Raw genomic sequence first — 12,952 nt, 5'->3', positions numbered from 1 at the left:
TGCAGTAATTATAACCTTAACTGTGACATAATCTATTGTGATATAATCTATCGACACATTAATCGTGTAGACATACACGAGAAATGTGTGCTTCATATGTCTTAATAGGGGTCGACATGAAAACAAGTCGAAGCGAAACAATATTTCGCACTGTTGTCCTTTTTCATATTGATAAACTTGACACTAAGTAAGGTAACGCTGACGTCAACAACCGTGTAGGGAAAAAGTAGGGAAAACAGCAAAGTGAGTGACAGCTTCAAAGGCCAATGGCGTTGCCCGCAATAGCTGTTCTTTAATCATTCGACCAATAGGCATCGAGGAAGGGAGGGGGTTAGGCAATTGGGCGACGAGGCGAAGTTAGGTTGACGAATGGAAACCAACAGAAGACTACGAGTTAAAAATTGGATTATTTGATCATCTGACTGGCTTTAACGTTACAGGAACGGAATTGGATCACGTTAAAGGGAATCCGCGGATGATACTGTAGATTTTGGAGCCCGCCGTTACGTTTGGATGTGTTTCGGGAAGACCCCGCGTAACACGGATAGGTGGCGTAGATTAGCCGCGGCGTGCTGAGACCGAGTTCAAGAAATCACAAGTTGCACGCGCGAGAGGGAGACCCTTCCTCGCGATTCTTACTGCTGGCCGCCGAGAAATTTGGATGCTCGGATCTCCTATTATGACGTAGTTGGCGTTTCTCAAGTGCAGTTACGTCTGATGAAAGAGGCCCTAAAGTACCTCGCGAAATAATAATTTAATATATTAATGGATGGCAGTCACTGCATGTTTGACAGAGTGAGATAGAGAGGATTAAAGACATTTGTCACTGGATTGATTTCTGTTTAGTTCAGTTTCCCAGGACAACCAGGCTATTGAAAAACTTTAATAATAATAATTTAGAATATTTAATAAATAATGAATTATTACCAGTGGTCGGGATTGACATGGCTTTTGATGGTGGAAGTCGCACCTCTGTCTTGAATTCAGTAAGTTACCTCATGGAGTTGCTGTCTTTCACGTTTGATAGGATGTGATGAAAATATACGTCACACCTTGAACACCAAAGACGATGGACTTTATTGTAAAATACTTAAGGTAGTTGTAGAGATCATCTTCAAAAACAGCAACCTGGATGTTTGAGACCTGTTAAATAAGTCTTATTTATTCATAATATTATTAATCACATTCACTACTTACATAACCATATTGAGGGTTGTTCAACCGATGCTAAAAACTTCTCTCAGAGCATCTCTGATTTCAGAAACTTCTCAATGTTGGTGGATTAAGCCAAGTTAAAAAAATCGGCTTTCTACACATAGGAGCAACGATTAAAAGCGATCTGTACTGAAAGTAGAAGTGTCTTGAGAAAGAACAAGAATCTGGTTTCTAAAAAAAATGGCAAGTGAATGCACCTTCAGTGCTCAGTATGACACTGATGACACCTTTCGCACTTCTAAACTCTCTGCGGACGAGCAGCGTGAGCGCGCGGGATACGTGAACGGCGGCTGCGCGTCCGTCGCGTCTTCTGCTTTCTTCGAGGTCATCGGCGACTCTCTTTACCGCAGAAAGTTGGAGAAGGGTTTCGTCCAGTACCGGGAGGTGCTGGCTGAAGATAAACGACTCCAGTCCATAGCCACCTTCCACGAGAAAGCACCCGGCAAGACACACCACACCCTGGAGGACACATACAGACTGGTGGCCGAGCACTATTGGTGGGAAGGTTCGGCATTCTGTCTTATAATATTGTTATTGTTTATTATTTATTTTAAAAATTGTTTAAATGGCTGTTTTGATTTAGTTTTAAATATGAACTTTGAATCAAATAATTTTAAAACCGAATGAATATTGACGATAATATGAATGATAATTTTATCAGTAATTATACAATTTATATGTGAGCTTAATATACGCATTTATCTATTTCTGAGATAAACGTCACGTGACTATTTGCGATGCAATAAAGTTTATGCAAATGAGCAGTGCGACTTCCAGTGAGAGTGCAGACAGTGGTCCACCACCTGACACCGTTAAAATCCGGCGGCAGAAGCCTTTAGCTACTCAAATGTTGTCAGTGTGTGAACAGGGCGTTAAGCTTCAAATGTATGTGATTCTCAACTGAGAGTGAATGAACAGGTAGTAACTCTTCAGTACCAAAACTGATGTGAACTTGGAAGTTATGTCGTGTTCTGTTGATGTTTTTGTCCTGCTGACTGATGTTAATATGTCAGTCACAAAGGCGTGTCATTTTCTGTTTATCCAATGTTCTAAAGTGGCCCAGAGATGTCTTACAATTTTATACACGTGACTTGCAGAAGAAACAATGCATCAAGCACTCAAAAAGTCACATTGTTGAGAAAATGTTGCAGCTCACAGAAAACCAGACATGCCCTAATTGTCAGTGTCTCAGATGTAGCATTTTCCCCTCACAGAACCCCTGGTTTGAGAGGTGGAGGTGCGTTACAGTTGCCTTGTTTTAGGATGACCAATATGCAACAGCATCTTGAAGGAGGATTTTAAGGTGGCACAAATCTCCATTATCTCCAGACTTCTTGTGATTTTTATAATACCTAAACTGCTTTTTGAATGTCAGATATTCATTTAGTTATGCTTGGTATTAGATGATAGCTTTGTGATTGAGCATCTTGGCTGTTAACTGAAAGGCTGTTGGTTTGATAACCCTTGAAGATGAAGCGATCGATCACTTAAGACACTTACTTAACCTTGGGTTATTCCAGGAGCACTGAACATGTTATTTGTGTACTAAAAGCTTTGGCTAAATGCCTGCTTGCCGAATTACTGAGAGGACATAATTAATGGAGAGGTAAAATACACTGGCCAAAATAATAAAATAATAAAAGTTAGCAGGATGACATATCTGTTGCTTCACTCTCTATTATTTGTAAACTTATACTACTTTATTACAAGAGTATCGTACTGATCCAGGGACAATAATTTAATATAATAATCATAAAAAAAATTATTTACAAATAAAAAAAATGCTGTGTAGTCCATAACAGCCTATAGACACAGCCAGTTTTACTCGTTGAAATATTTATTTGTCATAAAATTATTACTTTATAATTGTATTAGAGTCTTACACACATGCTCTACAGATAATAGAGTCGTGCATTATTTTGAGTGATGACTGCTGTTATAAGAGTGGCTTGATGGAGTGCAGGAGATGCAGATAACATGACATTAACCCTTAAGAAAATTTCATTAATGCTGTCACGTAACAAATCTGTCCAAATATAAAATTAAATGAATAGATAATTTCTACATTGAATTAAAAATGTAAAGACTGCACAACTATTATAAATTGCGAATCTAAATAATTGGATATCATGAAAATAATTATAATACAATAAAAACATTTATGTTTTATCTGTTTCATGTATCTATTATAACATTTACGTAGTTTTGTTTGCTTGGCTTTTTCCTTATAAAAGTCCAGAAATTTTTCAAGTTTTTCGTCGGGTGTTGTTTTAAATTATATGACGTCATTACATTGTTGTTTTGCCACCAGCCAATCGCTGCAATGCTGATCATGGTTTCGAGTATCGATACATATCCCCTTTTAAGCCAACCTGCAATTATCTCAGATAACTCAATCCAGCGATTCTAATCATACACAACAGGTGTGTTCGAAGAACCCAGTTAGCCGGATCATGATTAGCACGATGATATCATCTTGGATGTGCAATTTGATCTCGGATGTAATAAGTGACGTACGAAGAACGGGCCCCAGGTCTTGTTGTGATGGGTGTAATAATAGTAAAATGAGCTTTTGGTGTGCGGTCATGTTTTCCCTGAATTGCAACATAAGAGATTTTTTAATGCATCTTATCAAGGTCTGTGCCACACAAAGAGTTTACTAAGTGAACTTGTTAGAAACTAGAAGAACAAGTACTTATAATATGGATAATATGCCACAGTCTAATTCAAGATTGTTCTAGATAAAATTTGTTATTCATTCTGATTTACATTTATTTGCCATATCCCTCGGTTTCACTTGGAAAACAGAATGCTGCTTAAAACTTGCTGTATATAATATTAAGAAAAAAAGTGTTTACCACACTTAACCATTGGCAAGTTTCTCACACTGAAGTATTGACTTATGCAGTTACTATGAGATGAGCGCAATGGAGCTCTTGGTTCTAAATTGTGCTGTAATTTTCATTGCTAAATAAAAAATTAACCTGCTGCAAAACAAGATTCTTGTGTTGGTTGTCGTCTGCATAGTTTGCTGACCTAATTGTAGTCCTTAATGTGAAAGTGAAAGAGTATGGGGGATGCCCACACAGAAGTTAAACACAGAACTTACACACAGAACTGATCTACTTGTGGAATTAAGAGTGGTCTAAGAGCACTGACATTCTTCTTTGCATAGACTAATAGTTTTCGTAATACATTTTGTTCTGTTCTTCCTTTTAGGAATGTATTTTCAGGTCAGAGACTATGTCTTTGGCTGTGAGGAATGTCGACGGAGTCAGTCTGAAAGATCAGCAGTAAGATTGGCTTTCCAAACATAATTATCCATATCTCAGTCAGGATAGCTTGTTGTTACTTACATTTCACTGCTGGTCATATGCTTATCCATATAACAATGTATTTGACAAATAAAAATCTTGAATCTTGTATGTTTTGAATTTATGTCTTACTTTCACTTTGTATCTGTCTCCAGTGTTCTGATGTCGGACTTATCTCCAGGATTGTGGAATCGCATAGTCATCAAGTCTTAAGTAAGCTCAATAGCCAACGGGAAGCAGGGCTCTTCTGTGATATCACATTGAAAACTGGTGGTGGCCAGTCTTTCGTCGCCCACAAAGCAGTCCTTGCAGCGGTGAGCGAGTACTTCCAGGAGTTATTCACTGAAATGGACTCAGCCACTGATCCTCAGTCACATGTTGATCTCACAGGTATGGTGCATTATATATTTAGGATAAACCAGTTTCAAAATCAGTGCTTGTTCACACTTCTAAATTTAAAAAGGCCATTATTAAAATTGTCTCTAATGTCGATTTCTTTCTTTTTTTTGTAAATTTTTTAAAGGATTTCTACTTTCATGGGCAACCTAGAGTATTAAGGAATATTTAAGTTTACATTAAAATTGTGATTTATTAAGGACTGGAGTCAATAAAAAGAATTAATTTTAAGAATGAACCTGCCACATTTGTATGTTCGAGCAGATCATCAACCTTTAGACGGTCTTTAAACCCTGTGACACAGCACATTTATATCTTGTATTTTATCCTTCAGGGCATTAATCAGTTATCGTTTATGGTTTCTCACATAGGTTTCAGTGAGCAGAGCTTGCTTGCTTTACTAGAGTTCTCTTACACGTCTACCCTCAATCTGAATTTGGACATCTTGACAGAGGTTTGTGCCATGGCTCGCCATCTACGCATGTGGCCTGCCCTTGAGGCTTGCTCTGCTATCAAAAGGGAGCGAGAGACTTGTCAGTTACGTTCCAGAAAGCACAGTTCTCCTGGAGAACCAAAGAATTCAATGCATGGACCTTTCAGGAAAGACCACACCTCAACTTCAGGAGGGAAAATGGGACTCAGGAGGAGGAGAGAGGATGAGCAAGGAGAAGGCTCTGGGTCTTCCTGGAACATTCGGGCACAGCACAGAGATCACACTGTTGATGAAGTTACAGAGGAATCTGAAACAGAAACCTCAAATCCTCATTTGCAATGCCATGTCCCGTCCAGTTATCAGGTGGAGGAAAATGGCTTTCCGTGCAGCCCAAATCGCAGAATGAAGCTCATGGACTTCAAATCTCCATCCTGCAAGAAAAAATCATCCTCGCGCCCCGTATCTTCTATCATCTCAACTTCTCCTTGCACCTCTACTCGTTCTTCCTCTCCATCACGCCGTCTGCTTCGGTCCTCACCTGGCGCTGCACTTGCTTTGCGCAGACTCCTGCCCAAAATCAACCTTTCTACCAAGAGAAAGAGGAAGTCCTCTTCCTACCGGTCATACAAGCCCCAGTGTGACTTCTCCGTGACTCCATCCCAATCTCAGGCAACTTCTTTGACCCATGGTACCTCAGTAAATGTAAAGAAGGAGGATGTGGAGGAGGAGGTATGCAACACAGTCCTTCAGGATGAGGTGCACAGCCCTCGTGCTCAGGAGAAATACCGTCTTCTTAGCTTCCTTGGCTTGCAGAGGAAATCATTAGTGCCTGGTCCAGAGGAACTGTCTGGCTGGGGGCAGAAAAAACGGCTTAGGAAGTTAAAAGTCAGCGATTATTCACTCACAGCACGACGTAAACCTCGTGCACAAGGCGTCCCATTGAGTTTCGGAACTAGTTTAGGAGTGCTTGCTGCCGTTAATCCCACTCTATCCCTCTGTGATATGAGCAGAATGGACTTGCTGAACAGACCAGTGAAAGTGGAACCTTGGAACCAAGAAAGGTCCAAAAGGAAAAGACATGATCCTGCAGGGCAAACTGTGCAGCCAATTGCAAGAGCTACACGTAGCAGGTCATTGCTGCAGACAGACTCCATTGCAACCGATCGACTACTCAGACGCCACCACAGAAATCAAGATAAAGCACCTTCCCAACCTGCACGAAGAGGAAGAGTACCAGCACACAATACCTCTTCCGCTTTAAAAAGCACTATGCTCAGGATAAAGCAGGAATCTTCAGACAGTGCCATCCTGCAACCCATTCACCGTCGCAATACTGCCTACAACCCCCAGGGAACTTCTCCTAAAGCACCAGGACGTAGGGGTCGCCCACCAGCAGATCGCACAGTAAGGGTAGCCACAACAAATTTACAGCACACAAAGCGACACAAACCTGGGCGCCCCCCATTAGACAAACCTAAGAGCTCAAAACAAATAGAAAGCACGACAAAATGCAACCATGCTAAAGGGATGCCACAAGCAAAGCACAGCAGAACTGAAAGAGGAACACAGGTGAAGGAGAACAGAAAGATTAAGGAATGCAGGAATATAAAAGACAGTCCTGAAGTTCAGTATGCCATTGTGAACTGGGATACTTCCAACCATCAGCAGCTTCACAGCCATCCCCTTTACAAAATGATAAAGGAAGAACCAGCTGAGCCCTTGCCCCTAACCCAGCCATTCCCAACCAGTGACTCCTTGGACCTGGGCAAGCGTCAGAGCAAACCACCTGTCAAACTGTTGGATCAAGGATTCCTTTTTGGCTTCTGTCGGCCACCAAGTGCCATTAAACGGGAGGAGGAGAGTGTGGACATCTACCTGACTCGGTCAGTCTCTCATGGAAGTAGTTCCAATTGCGATTCATCACCTGGCATGGTGAGAAGAGATCGGGTTAGGGCCAGGATTCTGCCAGACCGGACGGGTCTAAATGGGCCTCACTGGGCCGGACTTGGCAACAGGCACTCACCCTTTTCCCAAAGGACTGCTATTCGAGTAAAGACCGAGAGGGATGAAACAAGAGTGTCCCAAGGGTCACAGGTTAGCAGAGTCCCCAGACTCTCCCAGGTCAGCAAGAGGAGTTTTAAAATCAAGAAGGAACCTACAAAGACACAGGTGAAACGTTATTTATTTTAGTTTTTTCCTCGTGCTAGTAGTTGATGTTTATTCTTATGACAAAAGCATGTTATGTAATGGTTTTGTAAACTATAATGCACTCTGGTTTAGGGAAGTAGTACTCAAACGGCAATCATTGAAAATAATGATATTACTTTTAAACTATTAATAAACACAAAATGTCACTTAAAAAGATAAAATACTTTCTGTTTTTTGTCTTTTGTAGAATGTAAATAAGCTGCTTCCTCTGAGCAGTCGCCGCTCCGTCCTACTGGAAACCATCCGACAGGCACGTCTGAAACAGCAGAAGGGTCCTCACAGTCAGGCCTCCAGTGGAGCACATGTCTGCCTGCAGTGCAAAGCCTTCTACAAGGACTGTGATGCCCTTATTATGCACCGGATCAGGCACATTGAAGGCAAACACTGGCCCTGCCCGGTATGCATCATGTCTCCTGAGGTCCTGGAGGTGCTCCCTTCCCTTCCCAACAATGTACCTGTCTGCTGAACAAAGTTTATTGTCAGGGGTGCACATAAGTGGTACGCAGGTGCACTTGTGCGACTTAAATAAAAAATGTAATGTGTAAATATGTAATTAAATACAAAATAAATAAATGCAATAAAATGATCACTATTAATATTTGTTTTATTATAGTCACTTAAAGAGTCACCATGTCATGCGAATACCAATCAAATCTCCAGGTGCTCTCATGAGAACCAGAGCGATAAACTTATGTGCACCCCTGCTTATCGTTATTATTGCAAAAAAAAAAAAAGTAGCAGCGCAACTGCGACCAGAGCTGCCACCTAGCAGTCTGCGCATGTCGAGCATATTGATAGATCAGAGTAGGTTTGAATCTGCCTCGCCGAATTTCTTAAACCCATCTCTCTTTGCTCACTCCATCACTTCAGTCTACTCTCTCTGATTTATAAAAGTAACAAAAGGTCCAAAAAAAGCACTACAGTAAGTTCTCATTTCCCACACCGACTTCTATATCTGGCTTTAATATTTAATTCTCTCTCTTGCAGTTGTGCAGCAAAACTTTCTTCAGACAGAGAAATGTGAGGAATCACATAAGGACACACAATCCCAAGATCTACAAATGCCGCCAGTGCATTGCTGCTCAGTGAGGTCAGTCTGTGATCCAGACATTGTCTCAATATTTTCGTAGGTTTCCACATTTCCATGAGAATTTAAATTTTTGTCTTTAATTTTAGGTAAAAAGCCACAGGCTTAAAAGAAGAGGAGCAAAGCTTTGTTTCTTTAATTATTAATGCTGTAAATACCAATGATCTGTGATGTATGACAATGAGGTTTATGTAAATAATACTATGATGGTTTAAATTGTCTTTTTCTTCACAATAATTATTGTTGTTATTTAAGTAACTAAGCTGTTAAGAAGTTGCTTTGCAATTGATACAGATGTGTTGAACCAGAACTTGAACTCATGGTGTATTTCTCAGGGGGGCGGAGCCTGGTGGTCAAGGTGATATATGTATAATGAGAATTGTGAAGAATGCTTTAAATTTGTTACTACTAATTTAATTACTACAGTTGTTATAACTATTGTTATTATTTTTTATAAATGGCATAGTCTTGAGTGCACTTAATGTTCGCTTTGTTTTGGAAACCTAAGAAAGATGCGATGGACTGGGATGTACTTGAATGATGGTTGAAGTGGAGCCAGTGGACTGCCCTAAATGTGTGGTTGTCTGGCAGTGTTTAAGAAAGCCATTACAGAATTAGTCAAGAATTTTAAAACTAAAGTTTGTTAACTGGGTTAGATTATTCAAAAAATCACAAGATGGTTAACCTGTGTTGGTTAAATACCATTATTTTGGTATGCACCATTTTCTGAAAACATTTGAATGTGTCTTTTAAATAAGGGAATCCCAAAATGTCTAATGTGATTTTTTTTTCTTTCTTTCATAATTCCTTGTCTGACTTTTTATGCATATCCTTCTTTAGCATAAAATGCAATGGACTTATATGAAGAAGTTTTAAATGTTGAGGTGTTTTGTCTGAAAACACAAGTTTAAAATGTAGAATGACTAAATAGCCATATCAATTTTGAATTAAAAAAATTTACACTTCATGTCTGTGTACTTTGGTATTTTGTCTTGTTACACTAGTGAGTGCACATGCTCAAAGTAAAAAAATAAAGCATAAAATATGGAACACATTTAAGACACTTTTTATTGTATCAGGTTTTTTATTGTATCATAATTTAACATGCATAGCAGTAGCAAATGTGTAAGAAAATGTTCACCACTTCTGCTTTGATAATACATTTTAACAGCACTTAATTTGATGTTAAAACATTATATATTGTTAAAATGTTTCAGCAAAATCTGTAGCAGTTTCAGATGACTGATACTCTGAAATGAAGGCATCTAATAAAGATATTCCACACTAACTCCCATTTGACTACTTTATTAAGTCATTAAGCAGTTTCCTTAAAAGATAGGAAAGGACCTGAAAATTTCAACTTGAGACTTCTGATATTGCTCTTTTGTTCATATGAACACTTGAAACCATGTAGGAGAGACATAAGCTCCAGAGGTTTCTAGAGACCAGGTTGGTGCAAAACATCTGTGCGTTTTCTGGGGCAATGTTGAGTTGAGAGTTAGTAAGAGGTCAGAGTTTGGGATAGTCACCAGTACTGACACAGATGGTATGGTAACATTCATCAGGTAGAGTGTGAACAGCCAATGCCTCAAACTTGTGCAGACATCACTGCAGCCTGGGATGCTTTGGTCCTGTAGGTTTAAATAATATCAGCTTCAAATGTGGGCCGATGTCAGAGAAAGATTAAAGAAATTAAGGGCACTTGATGAAAAGCAAGAAGTTATTGCTAATGTTCAGTGACATACAATAAACATTCTATTTAGTTACAATAATGTTACCTTTTTATTTTTTTCAATAAGTGTTAATATGCATCAAGAAGGCATTGGATTGTAAATATCTTTACTGTCATGTTTGAATAGTTACAAAAGATTTCCGTTTAAGTTAAATCATTTTCATTAAGTAACTTTCTTATTTCAACACTGATAATAATAAGAAATATGCACCAAATCAGCTAATTAGAATAATTTCTGAAGGATCATGTGACACTGAAGACTTGAGTAATGGCTGCTGAAAATTCAGCTTCATCACCAGAATGGATTACATTTTAAAATAAAATAAAAAAATAAAATAGAAAACTTTCACAATATTACTGCATCTCTGTATTTCTGATCAATGCAGCCTTTGTTAACAAAAAGAGAATTCTTCCAAAAACATTTAAAAATCATACTGACCCCTACTTAAAGCTCAACACAATTTTAGCATTTCTCCCCCTGATTCCTGTATGTTTGTGACCTGGCCAATGTAGGACACTTAAACATATTGCTGGTTAGTGTGATGTCAGCATGCATATGGTGGCCATTTCATGTCAAAAAACCCCAAAGCCATGAGACATGGTATCAGTGTGGTGTCATGCACCGAGTAAAGGAACAACTTTCTATATCAAACACAAACAGCAACTCTAAATGTCTTGTTTTCAATTGGACTTTTACACACATCATCTCTGAGTCTGGCCACTGTGGGGCAGCATCTCTCAGGTTTTGCAAATGAAATTTTAACTTTTATATTAATAATAGAAAGGCAAACATTATAACACGTTCTCGTTTTATTTTTATTGCTACTAGTTCATATTAATGTAGCAGTTAACTAATGTTAATAAATGGAACCTTATTGTAAAGATTTTTCTCCTCAATAAGACAGTTTAGGGTTGCATTCTTGTCTGTAGCACAAATGGTGCAGAACAATATATTTAAATAAAGAATCGTCAACGGCACCCACTAAACTTCTTTAGGATTGAAAGAAGTTGTGAGGGAAGGATTCTTCCTGTATGTATTTCTTTCGTAACCTCACTCCAAGATCGTACAGCTGTTGCATGCCCAGTGTGGTCAGCTGACCTGGATAAATTCCACCCTATGGAAGCAGAAGTCATTATTTTTCTTAATATGACAGCTTGGCACATTTTTATTTAAACACATTTAAGTATCTTTACATAACGTCTGGTATGTAACGGCAATGTACCATCAATCCACTCTATTCCAAACATGTACTCAAACGCTACACAAACATGCCTGAAAATGTCACATACGGCCAAGCCTACGTGGACACCCAAACACAAGCCATACAGTGTATATTTGTTGAGCATTTTCACAGAAAGATGTTCATTATTTGTTAGAATATGGTTGCAGGGATTTGCTACCATTCAGACCCAACACTGAGTAATGGGATTTTAGCCACAATGGGGTTCAGATCTGAGCTTTGTTGCAGGTCTATCAAAATCTTCTATACCAGACTTAATATACCTTTTTCTTTTTTTTACCTCGCTTTGTGCACATGCAAGCATTGCCAAACTGTTCCCATTTAGTGGAAATCACACAAATCTCTAGAATGTTAATGTTTGGAGTAACATTAAAGGAATGAAAATGTATTCACCCTCAGGCCATCCAGGAAGTAAATTAGTTTGTTTCTTCACCTGAGAATTTGGAGAAATTTTGCATAACACTTGCTCACCAAAGGATCCTCAGCAGTGAAAGGGTGCTGTCAGAATTCAAACAGCTGATAAAAACATGACAATAATTATTCTGACGGCAGAGGATCCATTAGTGAGTCAAATTCACTACATTTCTCCAACTCTGCTCCGATGAAGAAACAAACTCATCTACATCTCTTGGATGGCCTGAGGATGATTACATTTTCAGCAAATGTACATTTTTGGGTGAACTATTTCTTTACTATTTGTGTGGACAGTAATGATAAAACCTGCTAATTAGATTGGTTACGGTCCATTTTAAACCAAATTTCCTTTTCAGTATAACAGCTGAACCCTTTCTAACACTGTGTGTGTAAAAACTCTACATTGTTCAAGAATTTGCCACAAATCTATAAACACAAACTTACTGTCAGTATTTTGTGTAGCTGTCCTCCACAGGAGCTGGGGGTCTTCTTGTGTGGAAGAAGTTCTCTTTGCAGGTGCATTTTCAGTTTATCTTTATTATTCAAATTGTTCATCACAATTTTGACAAAGTTAAGGACCAATATTTCTTTAGGTATTTTTTATGCATACAAATGTATATATCAGGGTGCTGAAGCCTTTTTTATTTTATTTAAAAAAATAAAAATAAATAAATAAGGAACTTAAATCCTGCCTGTACACTCCAAAGCCCTTAAAACTGTCTGATATTTCCTTGATTTTGTAACCTGTAATAGAATTTTCAGTTGTACTTACTTTGGAACTGGTTTTGTATATTCTTAGTTATAATAATAATAGTATAGTAATAAATAGGTTAAGCATGTAATATCTAATTTATGGGCTGTTGCATTAATATAATATCACTTTATCATTGCATTAATATAACATATTAACTA

At 38.5% G+C, this 12,952-nt stretch overlaps 1 protein-coding gene across 2 annotated transcripts; it reads left to right on the top strand.

Moving 5' to 3' along the window:
- Positions 1-316: 316 nt before the first annotated feature.
- On the top strand, positions 317-9,947 carry LOC128019894 (uncharacterized). Of its 2 annotated transcripts, none has more exons than XM_052606212.1 (7): positions 317-1,720; positions 4,435-4,508; positions 4,685-4,919; positions 5,297-7,527; positions 7,754-7,963; positions 8,554-8,656; positions 8,743-9,947. In XM_052606212.1, exons 1-6 carry the CDS (start codon positions 1,396-1,398, stop codon positions 8,653-8,655), a joined length of 3,177 nt encoding a protein of 1,058 aa, XP_052462172.1. In that variant the 5' UTR covers positions 317-1,395; the 3' UTR covers position 8,656; positions 8,743-9,947. The 2 variants fall into 2 exon arrangements, with proteins under 2 accessions (XP_052462172.1, XP_052462171.1); XM_052606211.1 differs by having other exon boundaries at positions 7,754-7,993.
- The last annotated feature ends 3,005 nt before the right edge of the window (positions 9,948-12,952 follow it).

Source organism: Carassius gibelio, chromosome A9 (genome assembly GCF_023724105.1).
Source record: "Carassius gibelio isolate Cgi1373 ecotype wild population from Czech Republic chromosome A9, carGib1.2-hapl.c, whole genome shotgun sequence".
In the NCBI taxonomy this organism is placed as follows: domain Eukaryota; kingdom Metazoa; phylum Chordata; class Actinopteri; order Cypriniformes; family Cyprinidae; genus Carassius; species Carassius gibelio.
The sequence above is the reverse complement of the archived record's forward strand: the minus strand, read 5'-3'. Positions and strand labels throughout refer to the sequence as shown.

Excerpts from the sequence above, each read along its gene's own strand:
- LOC128019894 (XM_052606211.1), top strand. The coding sequence starts at position 1,396 with ATGGCAAGTGAATGCACCTTCAGTGCTCAGTATGACACTGATGACACC. Across the intron at positions 1,721-4,434 it reads CGAGCACTATTGGTGGGAAG|GAATGTATTTTCAGGTCAGA; the intron begins GTTCGGCATTCT and ends TCTTCCTTTTAG. Across the intron at positions 7,528-7,753 it reads AGGAACCTACAAAGACACAG|AATGTAAATAAGCTGCTTCC; the intron begins GTGAAACGTTAT and ends TGTCTTTTGTAG.